Genomic DNA, 25,014 nt, shown 5'->3' with positions numbered 1-25,014 from the left:
CATTTTTCTCGTCTAAAAGTTGTTTAAAACTATTTTGGCTAGTTCAAAAACTATTGTTTTTCAGTGCTCAAAACATAATCAGCAGAAGCTTGTTCAGTCTGTTTCGATTTACAAGACAAATCAAATGGAGGAAGCAACCCATTATTCTTTCCATCTTTTGAGATAAATTTGTAGAAATGCAAAAAATCAATAAATGGCAAAGTGAGAACTAATGGATATCTATAGACAAAGCTAATAAGGAATTTCTGACTTAAATCTCAACATAGTTAGCCTACAGGTCATGCATATCCCTTGAAGCCATTAGCAAAAGCAAAACATTACTGGAAATTCAACCCTCCTCCAAAAAACTGATCAATATTAATGTACTTACTGGCTTTCCAAAAGATTTACTCTTGATTCTCCAAAAGCAGGGAGCAAAACAGAAAAAGCAAAAATCTCTTCCTCCAAGTGCCCGCCCATGCAGAATCTCACACGTGAACCTGCTACACATCAGTTCTGGAAAAGGTCCCCCCTCCCCTCAGTCTGTGCAGGTCCAGCCCGCATCACCCTACCAAGCCTAAAACCAAAGAAAGTGAAGGGACTTACCCCAAGTCACAAGAAAGGGCAGCAGCAGAGAGAGCTCTGCAGGCTCCAGGCTCCCCCGCCTACTGGGCTCTCCCTCCTCAAAGGAAAGTGATACAAGCTCCAGCCCACGGCCCACAATCCTCCTATTAGGTGAGCCACCAAAATAACAGGCTCTCACACATCTGCAGGGCGGGGGTTGGGGGTGGGGAGGAGGTGATTCGGCAGCTGGAAAAACTGGAGCTCCCTGGCTTACTGATCCCAAAGCTGAGCCAGGTGCCAGCAGGCCCCGCACCGGGAGAGCCACCGGCCTGCCTGGTCTCAGCAGGGCTGGCCTTGCTCTCAAGGAGCTGAGACTCTACAGGACAGTATCTAATCCCGTCTTAGACATGTTAAAATAGGCCGTTATGAGGATAACATACCCACAGCTCTTAAACATTTCCTTTCAAAATCGTTTAGCACACACATGTATAGGGCATTTCCTGGTCTTTCCACTGTCATCAAGTACTTGGTAAATATTTATCAAATAAATAACCTGGAAAGGAAAATCATTTTCCCCATCCAAAAAAGTCCTAAGTAAAAAAAAGGCAACTGAGAATCAAATCTAAACTAAATTGAGGTGGGCAGCTGGGTGGCTCAATGGATTGAGAGTCAGGCCTAGGGATGAGAGGTCCTGGGTTCAAATGAGGACTTCACTTACTTCCTAGCTGTGTGACCCTGGACAAGTCACTTAACCCCCACTGCCAAGCCCTTCTCACCTTGGAACCAATACACAGTATGGATTCTAAAACTCAATTGAGCATGAACACAATGACATAACCTAGGAATACATAGGAAACACTTCTTGTGAAGTGCTGCCAATGAAGTATCAGTTCAGAAGGTTGAAATCCTTTAACTTCACCAAAAACCAAAAAAACAACAAAGATTGCACACACACCCCTTCTCTATTCCCTCAACTGTAGATTTGAAAACATGAACCTAGGCAGGATCAACCAAACACTGTCAGTTACTCAAATTTAAAATCAAACAAAACCAACCACTGGGGTAACTTACTTCTTTGGGCCCAACCTGAGCAGCTGTGCACAGGCACTCTGCAGACTTGTAGTCCAACGTGTACTTTGGTACTCCTAAATCTACTAACCCAAACTACCCAGAGAGCATCTTGCTTTAAGGAGTGAAAGGATCAAATTGGCTGTGAGGTTATACTTAACCTTCATTTGCTGAAAGACCAAATACATTGTTATCTTTTGGGTTGTTGTTTTTTTTTTTTAATGCCAAGCTGCAGGGGCTGCATTTGCAAACAATTGACTGGAGAGAATCCAAGAGAAGGAATATCTGAAAAAGTAAATACTACTGTGCTTGAATCTTTAACTTCAGTTGCATAACTGTATATGGCCTTCTTATTAAATAACCTATATGTTTTTTTCAAAAGTGTGGTTCTTTGCTGCAAGGACAGGGGACAATATTTGAACATTGGGGGTGGGGGGGCAGTTAAGTGGAACAGTGAGTGGATAGAGAGCCAGGTTTGAAGTCAGAAGGACCTAAATCAAATTTGGCCTCAACTATTGCCTAGCTGCAGGGCCCTCTGCAAGTCACTTCACCCCAACTGCCTAGCTTTTGTGGCTCATCCGAAGTCAAATAGTAAGAGTTTTTTGTTTTTTTTTTTAAAGAAATATTGACAATTTCTGGGTAGAAATTAATCAAGGTAAAAGTATACTGCTTCTCCCTAACTAACACTGATATAAAAGTCAATAACTGTATTTCTCCCAAACCAATTATCAGGGGAAAAAGTGTAAAGTGCACAAAGCAATACAATTTAAAAGCACTAAGACCCCAAGGTGTCAGCATATCTTGCAAAATGTTTGATTTTCTTGGAACTCTTGGTCTTACAGAACCTGCAGGTTTAGACAGGTTGGGATCTGATTTTTCAGAAAGAAATCTAAATGAGGTCACAGATCCATTTATAAGTACTCAAAACCAAGGCTTTTTTAAGCACAAAGGTATTCAAAACTCAAGCCATCTAAGAGCCTTGCCAAAAGGTCAGAGAACAGACACTAGGTTTCTAGTTGACCAGTAAAAACCTTTCTTCAAGAAGACAAGTGAGAGTTTTAAGGCTATTGGACCAAAATGCCAAAAGTCATGGATGCTAACCCTAGCTCTGCTGCTATGATAGTGATTTACCCCTTAATGCTTCCATTTCCTTATCAATAAAGTGTGAGATTTCTCCAAGGTCCCTCCAACATAATTAACTAAATATTAATTTTAAAATTAAGTAAATGTTGGTCATTAAGCCCTCTGCCTCCTTTGAACAGAACCATTGTCTAGGAACAGCAAACTCTGTTCCTAAGAGGGGGGTGGCTAGGGTTTGGCATTCTCAGGGGAAATACCCCCAATGCAGCTAAGTCTGAATTACTCTGGATACTTGAAGACAATTTTTAAAAATAAAAGGCTTGCACTTTTCATCCAGCCTTACTTAAAGACCGACTTCTTCCCCAATGAGGCTGAATGAGACACTTGATGTCAACTACTTTTTGATCACTAAAGGATTAAAGTGAAAACATTCTTCATGAGAGCCAAGGATCAGAAGGGCCTAGAATAGGCATCTAGGCCAACCCTTTACAGATCAGGAAAAGGAGGTTCAGAAAGATGGGTACGTCCAAGTTCAGCCAGTGACAGCTGAGATCTGAGCCCAGGTCCTCTGCCTTTTTCCTGTATTGCTTCCCAAAGACTTGATCCACAAGCATTTTGTTAAGTGCCCACATTGTACCCCGTGTGCATCCATCTGAATGGGCCGGGGCTTGGAACACCCTCAGACCACCCTTGATGGGAAGGTCAGCACCTTTCAACCACCAAGCAGCATCTTAGGGGAGGAGCCTGTTAGAAAGCAAACTCCTAGAGAGCAGGCATTGTTTTTACTTTTTTCTTCCTATCTCCGACCCTTGGCCCAGGGCCAGGCTGGATGCATAAAGTTTATGAATGGAGGAGTGTTGGGTGAGTCATTTCCTTCACTAAACAACTATTATGCAGCTCCAAATTGGGGATAAAGAGGCTTTGCAATCCAGGATGGGGCAGAGAATATAACAGAAATAACTTTAACCCAGGAAGCATTTCAAGTTTGGAGGGAGGGGGGAGCTCCCAGTGGCAGGGTCGGAGATGGCTTCAGGGACAACTGAACTGTGCAAAAACACGGGACAGAGAAAGAGTTGGGACGCAGAAGCCCAATCTGGTTCTGAAGGACACTGAGGCCTGCATGGGACACCAGTACCCAACCTGTCATCTTGCCTCAGGTCACTGCATCAATGCTAACAAAAATGTTTTACGGAGAACTGAAGAAAAATAAACTAATCATTCCCACAATGATGAAAACTGCTGAATATTTTTTAATACACATACCATAATATTATAAAACCACAAATATACAGGAATCCCCAATCATTTAACAAATCTTTGAAATGTCCCAAGATTAGAATTAAAGTGAAATAAATTCCACAGAAACCTCTAAAATTTATATGAACTGAATGATGGAGACTTTAGTCAAGAAGAACCAGGAAAATTAAATTAAAATTAAGTCGAGTCCTCTGTAACTGTACTGACCAATTCTGGCCCTGAAAAGTGATAAGAAAGTGTGGGACTTCAGGCACAGAACATCTCCTCTGCTGTCTGTTTTAGTCACAATGGCACTTGCTTTTATTGTTTTTATTTGTTACAAGGGAAAAGTTCATAGTGGGGGGGGGGGGTATATTTGGAAATAACTGTTGTAAAAACAAAAGTCACCAACAAAACACCTTTTTTTAAAAAGTGAAATGGAATCTCCTCATTTTTTATTTTAGAATTAGGGATCCATGACAGAGGCAGCTAAGTATTAGCACAACAGCTAAAACATTTGAACTGGATGGAGTCAGGAAGACCTGGGTTCAAATCAATTCTCAGACACTTACTAGCTGTGTGGTCCTAGACAAGTCACTTAAAAACTCTTTGCCTCTGTTTCCTCAACTGTAAAATGGGTATACTAAAAAAGATCAAATGAAATAATATTTGTAAATCACTCAGTGCAGTGCCTGACACATAGTAGAGGCTATATAAATGTTTGTTCCCTTCCTAGTCCCTCACTTCCTGGACTTTCTATTAACTTAAGAAACATAGAGAAATAATTATTATTCAATAAGGACAATAAGTCCTAATGAACATCTTCAACCAACTCAACAAATTATGAGATCCAGGACTATTTTATATCACAGATATTAGACCAAATCTCATCAAATTGAAGTCAACATTTCAGACCTTTGTATTATGTGTAGATCTCATTCAAGATAGTAGAACAGGGACAGCTAGGGAGCTCAGTGCATAGAGAGACAGCCCTGGAGACTAAAGATTCAGGGTTCAAATTTGGCCTCAGATATTTCCTAGCTGAGTGACCAAGGCAAGTCACGTAATCCTAAGAGTCCTTGCTGCTCTTCTGCCTTGGAACTCATACTTAATATTGATTATAAGACAGAAGGCAAGAGTTTAAAATAATGGAAAAAAGTAGGGCAATTGACATTGTCCCAACTGGCAAAGAAAAGATGAGGACTATAGGTGAGGACTCCAGAGAGTTCTGGTGGCAGCTCTGTTACTAATCAGTTTATGTAGCCTTGGGCACGTTATTTAACTCCTCTGAGTCTCAATTTCTTCCCATTAGAAATGAAGGGACTGGTCAGATGATCTTCAACAGCTAAAAAAGTCCAATATCAGTAAAAATGCAAAAAAGAGTTAAGAAAAAAAAGTCACCAGGATATATTTTGAATATACAACTATTATGCCAAAGTATGTATCCGTGATATAATGGTTGGGAGCACTTTGGGCAGGAAAATATCTTTACTGATCAATTCAAATGGATGGTAACTAGTAGACTAGCCAAAACTTATAAGACAGGTCCCTCCAAGACAAACAAAATGCAAAGAGAACACACAGATCCACCAACAAATTCACACAACTTTTAAAGGACTCCATCCAGGAATCCACCTCAGTTCAGAACCTCTTTTTTCCCCCCTCTATCAACAACACAAGCAGCAGAGGCTTGACAGGTTTTGGGGAGGGAATCAACTAAGAATCTTATTGATTAATAAATCACTGCTAATTGAGTGGTCAAGATCCCAAAATATAACAGAATCCATCCTTAGTGGTATTCGCTGACAACTATGCCAACTGAAGTCGAGATTGCTCCTGTAATGTCCAGCCCATTCAGCTTAGACAACTGACAGGCAGGAGTGGCTCAGAGGCGAACGGACCCTGCCTCTGCAAGAGCCCCCAATTCCTAGACAGTCCTGACTTCCAATAAACACAACTGATAAAAGCAACTGGTATTGGCTTCCTAGCAAAGCGGTTTGTTGGCTCTCTTCCCCTTTCCCATTAAATACGGGCACAATGTTCAGCATGGCTGTAGAAAGATATGGAACCACTGATACATGCTGAAGGGGGAGGGGGGTTAGGGCCATGGGATAGCAAGCAGATAGACCCACATGGGGTTTGTTTTTTTAATTTCCCAGCATGAAAGCGATACAGATCATATCAGGGTATCACCTAGGCAGGGAAACATTCTCTCATTCACATCTTAAAAGAAATACCAAAAAAAGGTGTACATTATCTAGCCAGCAAGAGTTAGGAAGGGTTTCCCCAGCAACTAAAGAATGCCTACGGGTGGAATGAGGATTATTTTGTCTTGCAAAATCTACTGACCTAAAAAGGGAAAAGGTTCTTCCACCAAGAGCCAAAGGGAAGTCAATGGACATTTTTAAAAAAGGTTAAAGATGCCAAACTTAGATGAAAACCTAATTAATTCCATATAGCCAAAATGGGGGGGGGGGGGAGGGGGCGCGCGGCACACACGCAGGGAGAGGGTTCTACAAGAGGAGAATAAAAACAAAGATGAGTCAAGAAGAAAAAAAAAGTGAGTGGGGCTAAAGGATGGAGATAAGAAATAGAGGGCTAAAGAGAAGTAATGCCCCAGAGGGAAACCAGAAAATGGGAGAGGTCAGCAATGTCTTTAGTCTCTCAACAGTAATAACTAATGAATGCGTAAATTAAATGTTCAAATCCCACCTCTAACACTTACTAGAGGTCTGATCATGGACAAGTCTCTTAACTAACCCCTCTGATTCAGTTTCCTCCTCTAAAAAAGGACTAGGTCCCTTCCATCACTGCATTTATACTTCTATGATGCTAAATCACTGGAGCTCTCTGAGATTCAGCTACTTTCTAGGTAAAATAAAAAGACTAGACTAATCCAAGGGCTCCTTAACCTTGTTTTGACAATTACTTCAGAATAAATACTTTTCTTGGTAATCGGATGTATTTTATTTTGTGAATCTGAAAGCATTCAGAGAAGGGTCTCCTAGACTTCACGGGATTACCAAAAGGATCCAAGAGGAAAGGGGAAAAAAAAGGGAAGAGCCCCCAGTAAAGGATCTCCATGGTCTTATTTTTTTTTTCTCCAGCTCTTAAATTTTTATCCTAGGCACCACAGAAAAGGGTGATTAGCAGAGCGTTCCGATCCTACCTCGGACATGTTGGCCAGGATTCCTCACTTCCTCACCTTCCCACCTGATCCCGAGGCTGCTCTGGTCACACCAGCAGCTGGCTGGTCACGTGGGCAAGCAAAGGGCTCCCTGGAGTGATCTCTTCTAGCCCTTTCAAATGCTAACCTAACTCATTGCTTTTCCTCAGTGCTTTATCCTAAACTTTTGGGTCTACAAAGGGGTTCCCAAGACTAGGACAGGTCCTAGCACAGGCGAGTGGAGGCTCAGGCAGAGGAGAAAGCCAAGAGGAATGCCACAGGAAAGTGAACCTGCAAAGGGCAGGGCAGTGTGCCCAAGAGTCCGGTTCATTCAGTCCTGAGAAGGAAGGGTCAAGGCACAGAAGCCAGCTAGAAGACAAAAACATCTAAGCAAAAAGAGCTCCTGCCCCCTTCTGTTTTTTTAAATCCTTACCTTCTGACTTGGAATCAATACTGAGGATAGTTCCATGATAGAAGGGAGGTAAGGGCTAGGCAATGGGGGTGATGTGACTTGTCCAGGGTCCCACAGCTAAGGAAGTGCCTGAGGCCACATATGAAGCCAGGCCCACCTATGCCTAGGCCTGGCTCTCCTGGATCACCTCCATGCCCAGCAGCTTTACACTGGAATGGAAAGGTGAGACACATACAGATTATTCAGAAGGGGAAGCTGAGCCTGGACAAGAAGAAGAGAGCTGCCGAAAGCCCAAGAGCACTGCGCCCCACCTAGGAAGGGAGGCAGGCGCTGGCGCTCACGCAGACCTGCAGCAGGATGGAGGTGACATATGTGGGGCTCCCCTGCATGAAGATGTCAACTGAACACACCCTGGGCCCATTTCCAGGAAAGGACCCTGAGAAAGTGGTGGCAGTGGTAACTAACCCAAAGAGTGAAGAAGAGTGTCAAAAGAAGTAGAGGTCAAGAAGGAGAACTGGGAAAAGTCCACTAGAGCTGGAAATTAAGAGATTAGTATGATTTCGTTATATTTGTACTATGCACAAAGCACAGCATGATGTATGCTCATGTCTAACATATTACCTATTTTGTTTGTGTTTGTAGAGAATGCTTCCTCCCTCTGAGAAAAAAAGGCAAATCTGGTTGTCCCCCCACAGGCCATTCCAGGCTATGTCCATGGTCCTCCCCCCAACCAGGCCAGGGAGGAGGAGTGGTTGGACCTGCTCATTCAATGGCGACTGGTGCTGGGAGTGTCAAAATGGGAAGGAGCAAGCTACTGCTCACATATCAACATGCGAAAAGCACAAAAAACGGAGACTTTCTAACACTAACATTCCTTTCAGAAGAGTTAAAAATAATCATTGTTTGCACCTACATATTCCCTTTCATCTGAAGAAGTAGGTAAATACTGTCACAATCCAATTTGACTTAGAAAAGTCTGTACAAAGGTTTATTACTACTTCAAGTTTTGTGATCACAATTAGTTTCACCTAGTTCATACTTCGCTTTCAGGGCTTAACTGCTTCAGTGAAATTTATTTTAAACAGCTCAATAAAAATTCTCACCATTTAAAAAGGGGGGGGTCTCTACAATGACATCACTTATCTTCCTCTTTTCACATGTGAAAATGGACACATTTTAGTTACACCAACTACACAAATGAAAAGCCAACATATCTGACACAAATGAAAGGCCAATATATCTGACTCTTCCCTTCTGAGAAAAATTATATCTCAAATGAAGAGTAAAGCATATCATAGGATCTGGAATTCATAAACATTATCAATACAGAATAAAAGTTCCTTTTCCAATGCTGGATGACCTAATTCTAACCTTTTTCCCCCCTTAAGAAATATCTCCCCCAAAAGATCCTTCAATGATCTGCCTCATACCAGACATGAAAATGCTAAGATGTGTCTCAGAAAACAATGCTTAAAAATTAAAACAAATAACAAGGACTGGGAGGAACGCATTAACTAAGAAATATTAAGAGCCGCTAAATCTATAAAGTAGAGGTAAATCAATTTTCTCGGTGTCCCACGCATCAGTCTGCCCCTATACTCCAGGCCATAAGTTAAATATGAGAACTGTTGTAAAAGTGGACTTATTACTAATTGCAAAAGAATTCCATGACCTCCTGCAATTGAGGGAAACACATCATTTAAGAAATTTGCCATGAGATTTGGTGCTTTGTTTTTGCAACAAAAATAAGCTCCCTAATATTACTATTTCTTTTAGATTTAACAGCCCTTTTCTTACGTCATCTTGACAAGGATTTCCACCAGATAAAATGTCCAAAGACCTTTACTAAGGAAGCCAAAAACCTACCCAAAATCGTATTCTTTGTTTTTCCCAGATGGTTAAATACAACCAAGCAAGTGACTGACTTAAGAGTGGGGGAGGCAGAGGAGCCCCCGCAGCCATGTTCTTGGGCCAGGGAAAGCCACGGGGGGTGAGGGCATGGAGCAGCCATCCAAAGTAACCCCAGAACCCAGTACCTGAAGCAGGTCTCCTCGCCAGAGCATGGCTCCCTGGGGCCAGAAGATCAAAGAGAGGTAGCAGACGGGGCTGCTAAAATGGCTCCTGGAGATTGGGGAAGTGGTGTGTGAGCCTGGGCTCATGAGTCATACGGGAGAGCCAGAGTTTCTAAGGGAGGCACGCCCAGGTTGCTGTGGGCCCAATTACTTTGCTGGGTCACACATGCAAATCTGCAGGTAAGCCTGGGGGAGGGGAGCCGAGGAAGGAGCCTGGCTGGAACAGGAGCAGCGGGCGCCCAGCCTGGAGCCACAAGGCGCAAAGGCTCCAGAAAAGCTGGAGCGCCCGTTCATCGAGTGAAAAAGAGGCACACGATTGAAAACTTTTTCTTCCCCTCCGTGTTCCGGACTCTTCCTAAAGGCACAAGCCCGCGTCAAGGGGAAGACTTGCGAAGGACAATAAGAGGGAAAAGATCTCTCTCTCTCAGCATTGTCAACAAGAAAAACCACCCTGGCTACTAATTAACTCTTCTAAGAAAAAGCTCCATGGAGGTTTGCTAAAATCTCCCGATGGCAGGGCATTCTCAGAGGTGGGCTTTAAAAGCCGTGTACAACGTGCAATGGGAAAAAGTCCTTCCGAATTTCTTCGGAAAGTGCAGTGGTCCATTTTATACATGAAAGCGGCCCTCAGGCCCTTCACTAGAGGCAGGACAGCGCCCAAACTGATGGACAGGCAGGGTCGGGGCAGCTTGATTCCTCCCCTTCTCCCGAGGTCCTTAGGGGAGGTGGGGGCTGCGGCAAATATCAGAATCTCTTCAGCCTCCGTTTCCCACTCTGTAAAAGGAGGGGGTGCCCAGGTAAGGTCTCAGGTGAATGATCCTAGGCTCTTTCCTTCCTTCAAAATGCCTTGAGCTCTCAGTAGAGCGCTCCTCGGCCTCTCCCCCACTAGGCGGGCCGCCGCCTCCGCCACCGCCTCCGCTCCCCGGGGCTCCCAGCCCTCCACCTGGCAGGCCCGCTTCATGGTGGAGCTAGTAGAGAGGCCGTCTCCCCTTTCCCCTGATGGGGAGCCTGAGCCACCCCCGGGGAATGCGGGAGTGAGGGGTGGGGGGTATTTCTGCTGCGATCTCCATGGTGCCTGTACATACAAAGGCCAATGCGAGCCTCGGTCCTCATCCTTAGCTCTGGTCTTATTTCCGAAATGGGGGAGACTGCTGCGGGAGGCAGGCCGCCTCTCCGGAACAGCAAACCAGTTCCATGGCTGTGGCCAAGGTGCTTCCTGGCCTCCAATGGAGAGGTTGGGGAAGGCTTGGCCCCTACCTTAGAGAAAGGGGCAGCACCTGGACCAGCCTAGTCAGGGAACCTTTCAATGCCCCAAAGCAGTTCTCTATGGTATCAAGCCGCAGGCCCAGGGCAGATCTGCATTTAAAGTGATCTTTAAAATGAAGCCCTTGGTTCTAATTTAAAAAATAATAATAAAAATTAAACCAGATCAATTATCTGACAATTATCCACCATCCAAAGTACAAACGACAAAAACTTTAAAACAATTAAAAAAAAAAATAAGAGGTCTCTGAGCAACCAAAATCCATGACGGTCCCTGCCACAAGATTCCCTTCAGTACCCAGTCTAGCTACTCTCACCAGGAATCTGCCTGAAGAGTGTTGTCACCTAGTTCCCAGCTCAACATAAGTGAAATGCAATTAATTAGAAAGAAGAGAGAACTAATTTGCAGAAAAACACTGAAAAGAACAATACACCTGCAATGAGAAAGCAGAAAAATAATATAAACAAGGCAACAAAAAGCACAGTACTATAGAGCCATGCAGTAGCATACAGTCAAATAGAGCCAACTTTTAGCAAAAGCATTTTTAAGAATAAAACAGCAACTCTCACCTTCTACAAGACTCTGTTTTGTTCTTTAAACCCTTATCTTCTGTCTTAGAATCAATTCTATGTCCAAGGCAGAGGAGTGGTCAGATAATGGGGAATAAGTGACTTTCCCAGGGTCACATAGCTAGGAAGTATCTGGGGCCAAATTTGAAGCCACGATCTGTCTCTAGACCTAGCTCTCAATCCACTGAGGCATCTCTCTGCTGCCCCCTTTCAATAAGGTTTTAAGGCTTACCAAAGGACTTGCCTCAAACTACTCTATGAGGAACTAATACAAACCTTTCCATTTTATAAAAGAAAACACTGATAAGTGAAGTGATTTCACCATAGTCATATGATTAATGTATCTAACCAGATTTATATTAAAAGTCAAATACAATAATTGATTCAGAACCATGAGTTTTCCATTAAAATGTTAAACAATTTTAAGTTCTAGTGTTAAAAAAGAGGGAAAAAACACATCAAGACAACTAAAGGCCAATTTCACTGTTCAAGAACAGTATTCTTGTAATTAAAAATTAATACGGTGGGTGCTGGTCCGTAAGATTAAATGAGACTTAAGAATGAATTTGTAAAGCAGCTGGGGGGTGGGAGGGTTCAGTAGAGAACAAACTGGGCTTGGAATCAGGAAGATTTATTTTCATGAGTTCAAATCTGAATTCAGATACTTACTAGCTGTGTGACCCTGATCAAGTCACTTAACTTTATTTGCCTCACTTTCCTCATCTGCCAAATAAGGTGGAGAAAAAATGGCAAACCATTCCAAACATCTTTACCAAGAAAATCCCAAATGAGGTCATGTAGAATCAGACATGATTGAGCAGTTAGTTGATGCACTGAATAGAAATGGGAGGTCCTGGATTCAAATGTGGTTTCAGACACTTTCTGGTTGTGTGACTCTGGGCAAATCACTGGCTTAGCCTTTATTACTCTTTTGTCTTAGAACCAAGATTTAAAATTCTAAGATATGGGTTAAAAAAAAAAATCTGGCCTCAGACACTTCCTATCAGTGTAACCCTAGGCAAGTCACTTTATCCCATTTACCTAGACCTAGCCCTTCAGTTTTAAGAGCTGTTACTAAGACAGAAAGGCTTTCCCCCCCCCCCCCCTTTTTTTTTAAATTAATTTGGAGAAAGTTAGGTGGCTCAGTAGATAGAGAGCCAGGCTGAAGAAAAGAAGTCCTGGGATCAAATCTGGCCTGAGACACTTCCTGGTCATTGTGAGCCTGCCTCACTTACCCCTCACTGCTAACCCTCTGGCTCTTCTCTCTTAGAACCAACACTCAGGATGGATCCAAAGACAGAAGAAACAGCCCTCGTTTGTAAAAGAATGGCAGAAACAAGACATGAACATGGGGACCTCCTAGTCTACAGGCTCTCCCTTTTTTCCAGCCAGCATCCAGGCCTACACATGAAAACCAGTGCTGAGGAAGGGAACCTGGGAAAGCAAGGGTTCGCCTCAGCTCGCCATCTGTTATAGTGAGGTTTTGTAATTAAGATTAAACAGAAGGGATCACTAACTATATATATAACCCGTATCTTTCTAATTATCCTAAAATAACTAATAAAATGGATAATTAAGGTTAGAGAGGGGTTTGCAGGGGCAAAGACAACCAGGCCCAAAGAAATTCTCACAACAAGTGTCCTCATTTGGTCCAGCCAGCAGTCCAGAGGGATGTCAGCAAACTCCAGTAGAAATCCACTTTCTAAGTAGTTTTCAGCAGCTGAAAGCAGGCAGTAATATCCAGACAGCCAAAACCCAGTTTCTGGGTCCACCCCAGAAATCTAGACTGGTATTCCTCTGGTCTATCTTGAGAGCAAGAGAGATGCAGCTTATCCCTTCAATGGAGAACAGCCAAAACTGATACCAACTGTTTTTTCCAGTAACAGCCTCTGCGTCCAGTCTCTGCTTCTTTTGCAAAATCCCTTTACTACACATCCCAACTTACTGGCGCACTCATCTGGAGTCATCCATTCAAAAAGGGTTTCATCCTGCACCTTTACAGTTACCTTCCAGCAGAACCCCTAGAAAGTCTTTTAAATGGCAAAAGGTCAAAGGGCATTTGCTAACACAAAATTCAATAAAAACTGAGGCTTTACTTTACATCTGTCAAGGGAAGGTGGAAAAGGAAAATTAAGTCAGACCAAGGTGGCCAATGACCTCTGCTTATGGCCTTCCTTCCTTCCTTGTCTTTCTTAGACATTATACTACTTAAAGAATCAGAATCTGGACTTCAAAAACATATTGACCTAGTTTATATACCAAAAGGTTTGTTTTCAATATAGTAAAGCTGAACACAGAATTATTATTCCTCGAACATAGAGACATCTCTAGCATTACGATCCTTTTCAAATAGGATTTCCTTTAAAGTTAATTTGGTTAAAGCAACTAAAATAATAATATATGGCACTAAGCAAGGTCAGAGGAAGAATAAGGACCAAATTAACCTTAAGTAACATCAGCAAAGTGATCTAAGGCCCTTTCCTAGTTCTGCTTCCAAGGGATAAGGCACAATGAATAAGTAAAAGCAAGGGTTCTTCATCTGAGGCCTCTGAATGTATAAATTTGTAAAATATATTGTGGTAATAAATTTTTAGTTTTTTTTTTTTTCAATCAGAAGAACTCCACCCTCTTCTCCATTCAACCAATCTCTCATCCCTAAATTGAAAACTGAAGAAAAACAAAACTCCTCATAATAAATATGTATCATATATCAAATACATCATTTCTCATCTATATTAGTCCTCTTCACTACGATGAAGTGAGCTCAAATCATGCTTGGTCATTACACTGACCAAAATCCCTAATTCTGTCAAAGTTGTTTGTCTTTACCATATTGTTGCCTTAAATTATTCTCCTGATTCTCTTCCTTTAACATCAGTTCCTATAAGATTTTCTAAATTTCTCTGAAACCAACCCCCTTCATCATTTCTTATAACACAATTATATTTCCATTCAATTTATACATAACATAAATTATTTAGCCATTCTAGAATATATGAGAATCCCTCAGATTTTTACCCTTTGCAACCTCAAAAAGAATTAATGTAGGGCGGAGTCAAGATGGCAGCATAGAAGCAGCAAAAGTTGAGACCTCTGAATACCCTTCCTTACCAATTACAAACTAAATGCTCGTAGGGGACTGAAAATCAAACCTAACAACAAGACAGAGCCAAGGAACCATCCTATTAGACTCAATTCAAAAAGGACCCCCCTAAAAAGCCAGAATCCGAGAACACTCGGGTTTTAAGGGTAAGGCAGAAGGAAGGTTGCAGGACCCCTCACCCTCACCTAGAGCTCTAAGCCTCCAGCAGCAGCAGGAACATCTGGACAAAAGCGCTTGTCTGGGCAGGGCTACACCAGGATCAGAGCATAGAATACAGGCGGTGGGGAAGGAGCTAGAGAGGGAGCCCAGAGCAGGTAGCCAGGTAACAGCAGCTGAAACCCTGCATATTGCTCAAGCCTTCCAGGAGGTTTTGGCCTCAGGGCACATCCAGCTCAACCCAGCTGAACTCAATCCCATCAAAAGTCTTAAGAGGTCAGGGAAGCTCAAGCTCCAACACCTCTCCCCCACAGATTGCACTGAGAGATCTCCTGATAAAGCTCCTAAAGGGGAGACTGACAGAGGACCCCAAAACCAAAAAAATGAGAGGAGCAAGAGCACAGACAAATACGGGGAGTAAAAAGGGGGTAAATATGAGCAAACAACAGAAAAAGAAAAAAGAAATTACAATCAACAGCTTCTACATAGGCAATGAACAAAGAGGAAATGGAACAGAGGAGGATCAAGGAACATCAAGCAAAAACACAGAAACTCTAGAAAACTGGACACAAGCTTTGGAAGTACTCAAAATATAATTCAAAACACAAGAGAGGCTGAAGACAACTGAAGACAACTATCTTAAAATGACTAAGATAAGTCATCTGGAAACAGAAAATAGTGTCTTGAAAGCCAAAATAAACCAGCTTGAAAATGAGGCAAAGGAGATGAGAGATAAGGTAAAGAGAATGAAAGATGACCTCCAAAGAAAATCAGACCAGAAGGAGAAGGAAGACCAAAAACCCAAGGATGAAATTCAGTCTTTAAGAACCAGAATACAACAACTAGCAAGCAAAGGAGCAGAGCAATAATCAAGAAATAACCAAGAGCAATAGCAAACAGAGGATAATCATCTTATAATCAGAGAGATGCAAATCAAAACAACTCTGAGGTATCACTTCACACCTAGCAGATTGGCTAACATGACAGCTATGGAAAGTAATGAATGCTGGAGGGGATGTGGCAAAGTCAGGACACTAATTCATTGCTGGTGGAGTTGTGAATTGATCCAACCATTCTGGAGGGCAATTTAGAACTATGCCCAAAGGGCGATAAAAGACTGTCTGCCCTTTGATCCAATCATAGCACTGCTGGGTTTGTACACCAAAGAGATAACAAGGAAAAAGACATGTATAAGAATATTCATAGCTGCACTCTTTGTGGTGGCAAAAAAATTGTGAAATGAGGGGATGCCCTACAATTGGGGAATGGCTGAACAAATTGTGGTATATGTTGGTGATGGAATACTATTGTGCTCAAAGGAAAGTGGAGGAATTCCATGTGTACTGGGAAGATCTCCAGGAATTAATGCAGAGTGAAGGGAGCAGAACCAGGAGAACATTGTACACAGAGACTGATACACTGTGATATAATCGAATGTCAAGGACTCCTACATTAGTAGCAATGCAGTGATCCTGAACAACTTGGAAGAATCTACAAGAAAAACCACTATCCACATTCAGAGGAAACACCAAAGAAAAACAACCGCTTGAATACATGGTTCAAAGGGATATGGTTGGGGATGTAGACTCTAAATGAACATCCCAGTACAAACAACAACATGGAAATAGGTTCTGATTAAGGACGCAAGTAATACCCAATGAAATTGTGAGTCAGCTGCGGAATGGATAGGTAGAAGGGAGGGAAGGAAATAAAGTGATTATTGTAACAAAAAAAATTAATTAAAAAATAGAAATTTAAAAAAAGAAGTAACATTTTTGTACAAGCTATATTTTTTTGTAAAACCTTAAAATTTGTTTTTCTTAGGACTAATCCCTCCCTTAGTCTACCCTTTCTCTAAATTCCCCCATTTCCCTCGTCTTTCCCTCATATTTAAGTGAATTTTACTTCTGTGCCCAACTATGTGTGTGAATTCTTGTCTCCTTAGAGCATTTGAAGAGAAGATGAGAAGCCTGCCTGTGCACTTTATTGACATGAAATAACTTTCCTTTTCCTTCTCTTCATCCTCCCAGCATCCTTTTCTTTTCTTTCCATTCTGTTTTTAAGATCATCAAGACATAAAAAAATACATTCCTACTCATTCTTTCTAATTAACTTCCTCTATGATCCAATAATAGGATTCACTGGAGACATTTTTATCATCTCCCCATATATCCTATTAAAATATAAGTGGTTTACCCTCCATTGGATTATGCTCAGTTTTCTGGGTAAATTATTATTTACTCTAAGACTATATATCCTTTGCCTTCTGGAATCATGCATTCCAAACTCTCTATTCCTATACAGTAGTAGCTGCTAAATGGTAGATAATCCTCACTATGGCTATTCAGTACTTACAGTATTTTTTCTTTAACCCAGGGGCTCTGGATTTTGAATATGATATATATATATTTTCCCCCCTGGGGCTCTTCATTTGTGGATTTCTTTCAGAAGGTGACTAGTAGATTTTTCCTATTTCTACTTTGTCCTCTGGTTCTTAAAAAGTTACGCAGTTTTAAGATTCCCTGATATATGATTTCTAGGTCCTATTTTTTTGCTTGGAAAAAATTTTGCACTTCTTGTGCCAAGCTCTCAATTTCCAATTCTTCCATTTTTTTTCTTTCTAGAACTCTCATTTCATTAGAATAACATAACAATACTGTGTATTAGTTCCAAGGCAGAAGAGTGGTAAGGGATAGGCAATGGGGGTTAAGTAACTTGCCCATGATCACACAGAAAGTGTCTGAGGCCAGATTGGAATCCAGGATCTCCCATCTCTGGGCCTGACTGTCAATCCACTGAGCCACCCAGCTGCCCCCCCCCCCAGGTATTAGTCTTGAAATTAAAGGGTACCACACATTATTGTGTAACCAAATAAATAATTCTCATTTGCTAGACTTCTATTTCCTCTTTTTAAAAATTCTCTTGGAATACAGCCAAAATATTCAATGCAAGTCCAGAAATACTTCTCTCTAACCATCAAAAATCCACTGTTATTTTAAAATTTTTAAACCATAGTTACCAGTCATTAATAATATCCTTTCAGAAAATACTAAAAGGACAAGGGAAAATAGTTTTAAACCTTTATTTATTTATTGTATTAATAATATATTATTATATTATTATATTTATATATTTTAATTATATATTTTATTATATAATTAATTATATTGATTGTATTAATAATATACTAATAAATTAATGTGTTAATAATATATTTGTTATATATTAATAATATATATTAATAAAATATATTTATTTATTATTTAAAAATAGGTTTTTAAAAAAAGGATATATATATATACTCTGGAAATTAGATCTGTCTTCACATTTAATTGGCTGTTAGCCACACAACAATATTTTGTTCCTAGAGAAAATTTAGAAATATTCTTCACTAGAAAGACCTTCAGGAACTGATGCAGAGCAAAAGGAGCAGAACCAGGAGAACATTGAGCAGAGACTAATACACGGTGGCACAACTGAATGTAATGGATTTTTCTACTAGCAGCAATGCACTGATCCAGGACAATTCAGAGGGACTTATGAGAAAGAATGCTATCCACATCCAGAGAAAGAACTGTGGGAGTAGAAATGCAAAGGAAAACATGATTGATCACATGGTTCAAAGGGGATACAATTGGGAATGTAGAGTCTAAATGATCACTCTATTGCAAATTGTAATAATATGGAAATAGGCTTTGAACAATGATACATGATATAAAACCCAGTGGAATTGCTCATTGGCTCTGGTAGGGGGGTAAGGGAGGGAGAGAACATGAATCATGTAACTGGAGAAAAAGTCTAAATTAATTATTTAAATAAATTAATTTTAAAAAAGAAATATTATTCACAAGATCCACAAGTAAACTATCCTGAAAAAGGGATCATTATTTGGCCTTTTGATGATGGCTTTTTAGATTCCTAATAATTTCAATCTAAATTCAGAAAAATGGCAATCTAGTCATATAAGCGGTTCCTGTAATCTTTCCAAAAACCAGAAGCTATTTTCCTTATTTTATTCAACCACTTCTTAAAATAGAAACCAAAAGATATTACATGACTAAGTATGGATAGGTCTACATGACTAAGTATGGATAGGTCTAGCCATAAAGAATAATTTTATTTGAAACGAACAGTCTCAACAAGACCCAAACTGGGGTCTAAGAAGAGTTTGTGTTGTTAAATTTTTAACAGATTCTTCCCTCACCCCTCAAAAAAAACCTAACCAATCAAACCATGGGACACAATTTAAGTTTAATCTGAATTATTGACATTTTCTTCAACAATTAATGTTTCTAGACAAAAAATTAAATATTTGTAGTGGGTTTCTTTTCATTTCCAAAGTATAAACAAATGCTCACATTGAAATTTTAACAATTGACTCCCAGCATACTCTTCTTATAAAAGCAGGAACCATCAGCTGACTTTACTTAGAGGCAAAGTAATTATTTATGATTCAAGAGAAAAATGGTAATATGATAGCAATCTATCTTGTCTCCTACGATAATTCATTAGTAAGTCTTTGTAAAGAACCTAAAATATACAAGTTTCAAGTCTGAAAGACAATATCAGCCACCAACTTTTTTGAATTTTACCTTTAGAGTGTTCGTCCTCATATAACCACAAGTCTTTCAGACATCAGGATAGAATAGTCCAGTGGAAAGAATAGTAGAAATTAGGAGATCATGACTCTAGACCTAATTCTTCCATTACTCCTTACCTTAGACAAGTATCTGCCCAAACATTTTGGGGATTAAGATATATTTAATAATTCTATACATGTTGGTTTAGATTTCTGAAATACTTCCAAGATCACAAGTAGTAACAGAAATTTTAGAGCAAAATAGAGTAAATTAATCATTTTCATACAAATTATAGTTTATATTAAGTAAATACAATTGGCATCTTGATATAATTTAAATATTACCTAAAATATTCAACATTATTTCATGCTGAATATTTTGGAGAGAAAAATTAATTTCTAAGATTTTTCATAGGATGCCTCTTCTTATAATACTGGCTTACAAAAAATAATCTAAATGCCATAAGTAAAAATTGCCATTATTATAATCATTACTATTAGGAAAACATGTATAGGATGCATATGTCAAATCCAGATAAAACACCTATTTCCTACCCATAATTATAATGGTGAAGAGGTGAATGGACTGAGCATGATGACATATGTAAAATTGCCTTGAAAGGACATAGATCAATGAGGTGTTGAAGAATTACCTAAATATTGAAACTAATCCCATATTCTTCAACTATGATTAACAGAAACAAAATATTTGCTTAGTTGAATTTTTGAACCAAAAGAAAACATAAACCAACACCCATACACAGCCTTGATATCAGATCTTTCAAAATGTCTTTTTGCTAATCATTTTTAGGTTTCAAGTGGCTTGCTGTGGAAGTTTAGTAAAATCTTACTAGCCACAAGAGCCACTAAATGCCTCTAGTACTGATGGGAAGGACTGGTTTTGCCCATAGTGGAGCTCTCCAGCATGGCTTCAAGTACCCATGGTTCCAGCAATTAAGGAAAGCTCAACACATTAGAATTCTAAGGGAATTATGCTTGGACTAAGAATTGAATCTACTGTCAGAAGAAGAAGACGACAACAACGATGACAAAGACAACAAAAGTAGGCAAGAGGGAGCTCGTGAAAAGAAGAACCCAGGGAGGTTTCTAAGTGGCCATGAGCAGAGAATGGGATCTCTACAGATTCTCACCATTTGGGCTCTGGTGTCCCAGAATCAAAGCCTGATGTATTTCACCTGAAGGAGCTGCAATAGATCAACCATTACTGGTAGTAATTTTTTAAATTTAATTTTATTTTTTTGGTTACAATAATCACTTTATTTCCCTCCCTCTCCTCCACCCACCCTTTCTGCAGCCGACTCGCAATTTCACTGGGTATTTCATGTGTCCTTGATCAGAACCTATTTCCATGTTGTTGTTTGCACTAGGATGTTCATTTAGAGTTTACATCCCCAACCATATCCCTTCGACCCATGTATTTAAGCAGTTCTTTTTCTTCAATGTTTTTACTCCCACAGTTCAACCATCTCCTGGAAAGAGTAAGGAGAAGAAATTTTGTTGGCTCTTTCATTCAACTGCAATTCCCCACCACCACATAAGAGTTAGCTTAGAACTGTATTCCCAGAAGTGTGGGGGTGCTGCCCCCATTTATGTTTAGGAGGGCTAGGTATGCCGTTGGTACCTGACTATTTCTACTTTTTTGCACATTCTTACTTTTTTATGAGTTTTGCTGTTGGACTTAGGATTCTTGTATTGCTTATGAATAAAGTGTTCTACCAAAAAGCAGAATATGAACCAGTTGTCCCAAACACTACACAGTGTACAATGAACCTGAATAAAGTAGCAAGAGTTTTCTGAAACAGAGTTCAGTTTGATTTCATGGGACTCTATTACAGTGACAAATTCAATAACTTAATTACTCTTATATAGAGATGGAAACTAGCTTAGGTAATTATTAATCAAACTGCCAAAGAAGCTATTTCAAAGAACACACACCACACCCACTATCAGACACAATTGTTAAGTCAACTGGTTTGCTTTTGTTCAAAACAAACCAGAAAGTGATAGCCAAAAATATGGGTTTAATGAGACATAGGAAAAGAAAAAAATATATAACAATATATTCATTTAATCAGTAAACTTATATTATTCAATCCCAACTAGAGTACTAGACTTAGCCAAAGAAAAACCTGAGCCCAAACTTACTTACCATCTAATTCTAGACTAATCATTTCCCCTATCTCAGCCTCCATGTTTTCATTTATAAGATAGGGATAATAACAGTATCTTCCTGATATGGTTGTATTAAAATGGTTTGCATAACTTTTAGTTCAAAACACATTCTAGGTATGCTTTGCTATATATAAAGCCAGCATGTAGACCAAGAATCAAATAAATTTGAAAGAAATCTTCCTATTAATTATAGTTTTGATGTGAATATACCCAAGAGAAATGTGATCTAGCTACCATATATAGCCAAACTTATACTGGTACCCAGCCTTTTGTCTGAAAATGTTATTGTTTAATAAACAGCATTGCATAATGTAATAAGAATAATAATTATAGATTGTATTTATTTAGCACTTTAAGGTTCCCACTGCTAGTACCTGAGGCAAAATTTGAACTCAGATCTTTCTGACTCTAGATCCAGTGCTCTACAATGACATCTATTATTCCCCCTTCCCTCTAAAGATGTTCTTTTTCTTCACTGTAACCTCCAATCATTCTGTCCCTCAAATACCATCCCAGGCCATTACTCCTTTTCTAGCTTTGTTCTCCTCCCTTGCTGGGCTCAACCATTTTATTGACTAGTTTAATACTATATTATTTTTTTATTCCTGAATTTTGGATCCCTTCTCACCCTAATTGCTGATCATACTCTGTCAAACCTCAACCCTGGATTAAAGCCATAATCTGCCTCTCAATCATTCCATTTTACATGTTGCTAAACACAGTCAAATAAATTTATGTAACTACAGTGTGATCCACTACAAATTTATATTACCTAATTTTAACTGGGCCCTCTTTGTAACAAAATAATCTTCTTGTTCCTTGGGTTATCTATTCTACCCCACTCTGTAAGGTGTCAGTTTCAGACTTTCTCTCATCTGAAACCTGCATACAAGGAGGTCTTCCCCAACCCATCTTCACAGCTAGAACCTACTTTACTAAGAAAACATGTGGAGTGTTGCATATAATTTTGGATTTTTTCCATGTATTGATCAATTTGGCTTAATGTGTCTTTTCCTTTAAAAAATATATTCCTTATAAATAATGGCTCTCTGGGATGGGAATGGGGAAGAAATATAGGGGGAAATTTAGGTGCTATAAAAACAAGATAACAATAAAATTTTTTTCAAAGTAATAAATATAAACTCAGAGAAACAGAAAGTTTTTTTTTTTATGAATTGATAAACAGCAAAGTAGGCAGAACCAATATTGTGAAATACACAATATTGTAATCAAAAATCTAGTATAAATCCACCTTGAGCACAGTATAGAATTTTAGTCATAAGGCACTATACTTTCCTTGCTAATTTTTGGAATTTTTGCTTCAGTATTCATTAAAGATATTAAGTCTATAATTTTCTTTCTGTTTTGACTATTCCCAGTTTAAGGATCAAGACCTTTTCTTTTCCATTACTTTAAACAGTTTTGTGTGCTATCTGAATTAGTTCTTTTTTAAATCTTTGGTAGAATTGGCTTACAAGTCTATCTGGTGATAGGGAGGTGGAGGTTCCCCCATTAGGAATTTATTACTCTTTCAACTTCTTTTTTTGACTGGGGGTGGAAGGTGGTCAAGTAATATTTTTGGATTTTGTTCATCTCAGTAATTAATATTATTTATAATTAAATGTCATAATTATACTTATTACATGTATTTATGACAATATTTATTCATTTCAAATTGTTGGTTTTATTGGCATAAAATTGGGCAAAATGGGTCCTATAATAGATCCCGCTTATTCTTCCCTTCCCCTCCCCCTTTCTCCCATTTCTTTTTGGATAAAACAAGTATTTTTATACTTGTGTGTTTATGTGAATTCTTCTCTCTTTAGATCAGTATAGCTAAATGAGAGTAAAGTTCAAGAGTTTTATGTTCCCTTTCTCCTCCTCTCTCTTCATTTGTATAGAAGTGTTTATGTTTATATATATATATATATATAATACATATATATATCCCCATTTACCTCACCCTTTTTCCTTTCCATTCCTCTTTTTAAGATCATCAAAATATAACAGTATCACCTTCAGGCCCTCTGCGTATAATTAGAATGTCTCTATGATCCCTGATAATGATAAGGTTCAGGGAGGACACATGGATCATCTTCCTTTTTAAGAATGTAAATAGTGGTAAACATGACTGCAATCTAGATGCCACATGCTTCCTCTCCCCGGCACCTAACGAAATAGACTACATCAAAGGAGCATAAAAATCACCTTTGGAGGAACAGAAGGACTCCCCAGTACCACACAGAGGCGAAGGTACATGGGGTTTGAACATTTCCACACTATAATAAGAAGGAGGAAAAGCTTGCACAGAAATGTGAACTGAGCTGCCCTTCCCCACCCACCTCCCCCACCAAACCAGAGTGAGCTACCGAAGCGCTCACTGGGACTGCGAGTGAGTGGGGAGCTTCTCTGTCAGGAGGGGGGCACTCCAGGGTCCTTGGGATCTGGGGACAGCCAGGAACAACGTCTCAGGGCAGTTTCACGGGAGAATCCTGCCCTGAGCAGAGGGGGCCTGCAGAGCTGTACTGGGGCGGTTGCGCTGAGCATCTGGGCGGAGCTAAACGCCAGGGGAGGACCACAAGCTGATTATCTGGGTGGAGCTGAACACCTGGGCGGTTGGGCTGTGATCAAGGGCCTCGCATTCTAAGAAACCAAGGAGGCTGGGAAGAACTAGTCTGAGGCAACCTAAATTCACAGAAAACCCGCCCATATCACACAGACCCCAGACCAAAAAGGAAAGGGGAATAAAACAACTAAAGGGATGGCTCACATGCCGAAAATCAAGCCTCCAGGAAGAAAGGGAAAAAGGTGACTACTGAAAACTTTTATGGTGGGAGTGCCCAAGGAAAAGAAGAGAATGAGGAGGAAATCCCAAAAAAAAAAATCAGAACATGCCTCCCAAAATGGAAACTATCAACAAGCTCTGGAAGATCTCAAACTGGAGCTTACCCAAAAGATGGAAACCTTCTGGAAAGAAAAATGGGAGAAAGAGATCAGCAGTCTGATAGATAAGACTGCTCAACTGGAGAAAGAGCTGGAAGCATCCAATAGAAGGGCAGACAAAGCTGAAAAGCAAAACCAGTCCCTAACGACCAGAATTAAGCAACTCGAAGAAAGTGAGATCATAAAACAGCAAGAATCAATAAAGCAAAGCCAAAAAATTAATGAATTAGAAGAAAACATAAAATACCTCACTGAAAAGGTCACAGACTTGGAAAACAGAGGCAGAAGAGACAACCTCCAAATTATCGGTCTCCCAGAAAAACCAGAGATAAACAATAACCTCAATGTTATTCTACAGGAGATTATAGAAGAAAATTGCCCACATGTTCTGGAGCAAGGGGGCAAAATAGAAATAGAAAGGGTTCATAGAACACCATCTATACTAAATCCCCAAAAGACAACCCCCAGGAATGTAATTGCCAACTTCAAGAGCTTCCAAGAAAAGGAGAAAATCCTACAAGAAGCCAAGAAGAGGAGCTTCAGATATAGGGGGGCTCCCATAAGGATCACACATGACTTAGCGGCTAACACACTAAGAGACCGCAAAGCATGGAACACGATATTTAGAAA

At 39.9% G+C, this 25,014-nt stretch overlaps 1 protein-coding gene and 1 long non-coding RNA gene across 14 annotated transcripts in view; one reads left to right on the top strand and one right to left on the bottom strand.

Moving 5' to 3' along the window:
- ELF1 (E74 like ETS transcription factor 1) overlaps window positions 1-25,014 on the bottom strand; it is a 146,893-nt gene that overhangs the window by 78,320 nt on the left and 43,559 nt on the right. For 3 of the 13 annotated variants that reach the window (XM_007501510.3, XM_007501512.3, XM_007501509.3), the window contains exon 1: window positions 9,542-9,853. The exons of 9 other annotated variants lie outside the window; for them this stretch is intronic. Coding sequence is in view for 1 of the 4 variants with exons in the window: in XM_007501509.3 (XP_007501571.2) it covers window positions 9,542-9,664 (123 nt within the window). In the remaining 3 variants the exon portion in view is untranslated. Of the gene's footprint in view, window positions 1-585; window positions 6,355-9,541; window positions 9,854-25,014 lie in introns of those variants that run through there. One more of the 13 variants, XM_056806960.1, reaches the window with a different exon arrangement.
- On the top strand, window positions 10,087-12,931 carry LOC130455774 (uncharacterized). The gene is made up of 2 exons (XR_008913871.1): window positions 10,087-10,374; window positions 12,681-12,931. It is a non-coding gene; the product is annotated as an uncharacterized LOC130455774 (long non-coding RNA).

Source organism: Monodelphis domestica, chromosome 8 (genome assembly GCF_027887165.1).
Source record: "Monodelphis domestica isolate mMonDom1 chromosome 8, mMonDom1.pri, whole genome shotgun sequence".
NCBI lineage: Eukaryota > Metazoa > Chordata > Mammalia > Didelphimorphia > Didelphidae > Monodelphis > Monodelphis domestica.
The sequence above is the reverse complement of the archived record's forward strand: the minus strand, read 5'-3'. Positions and strand labels throughout refer to the sequence as shown.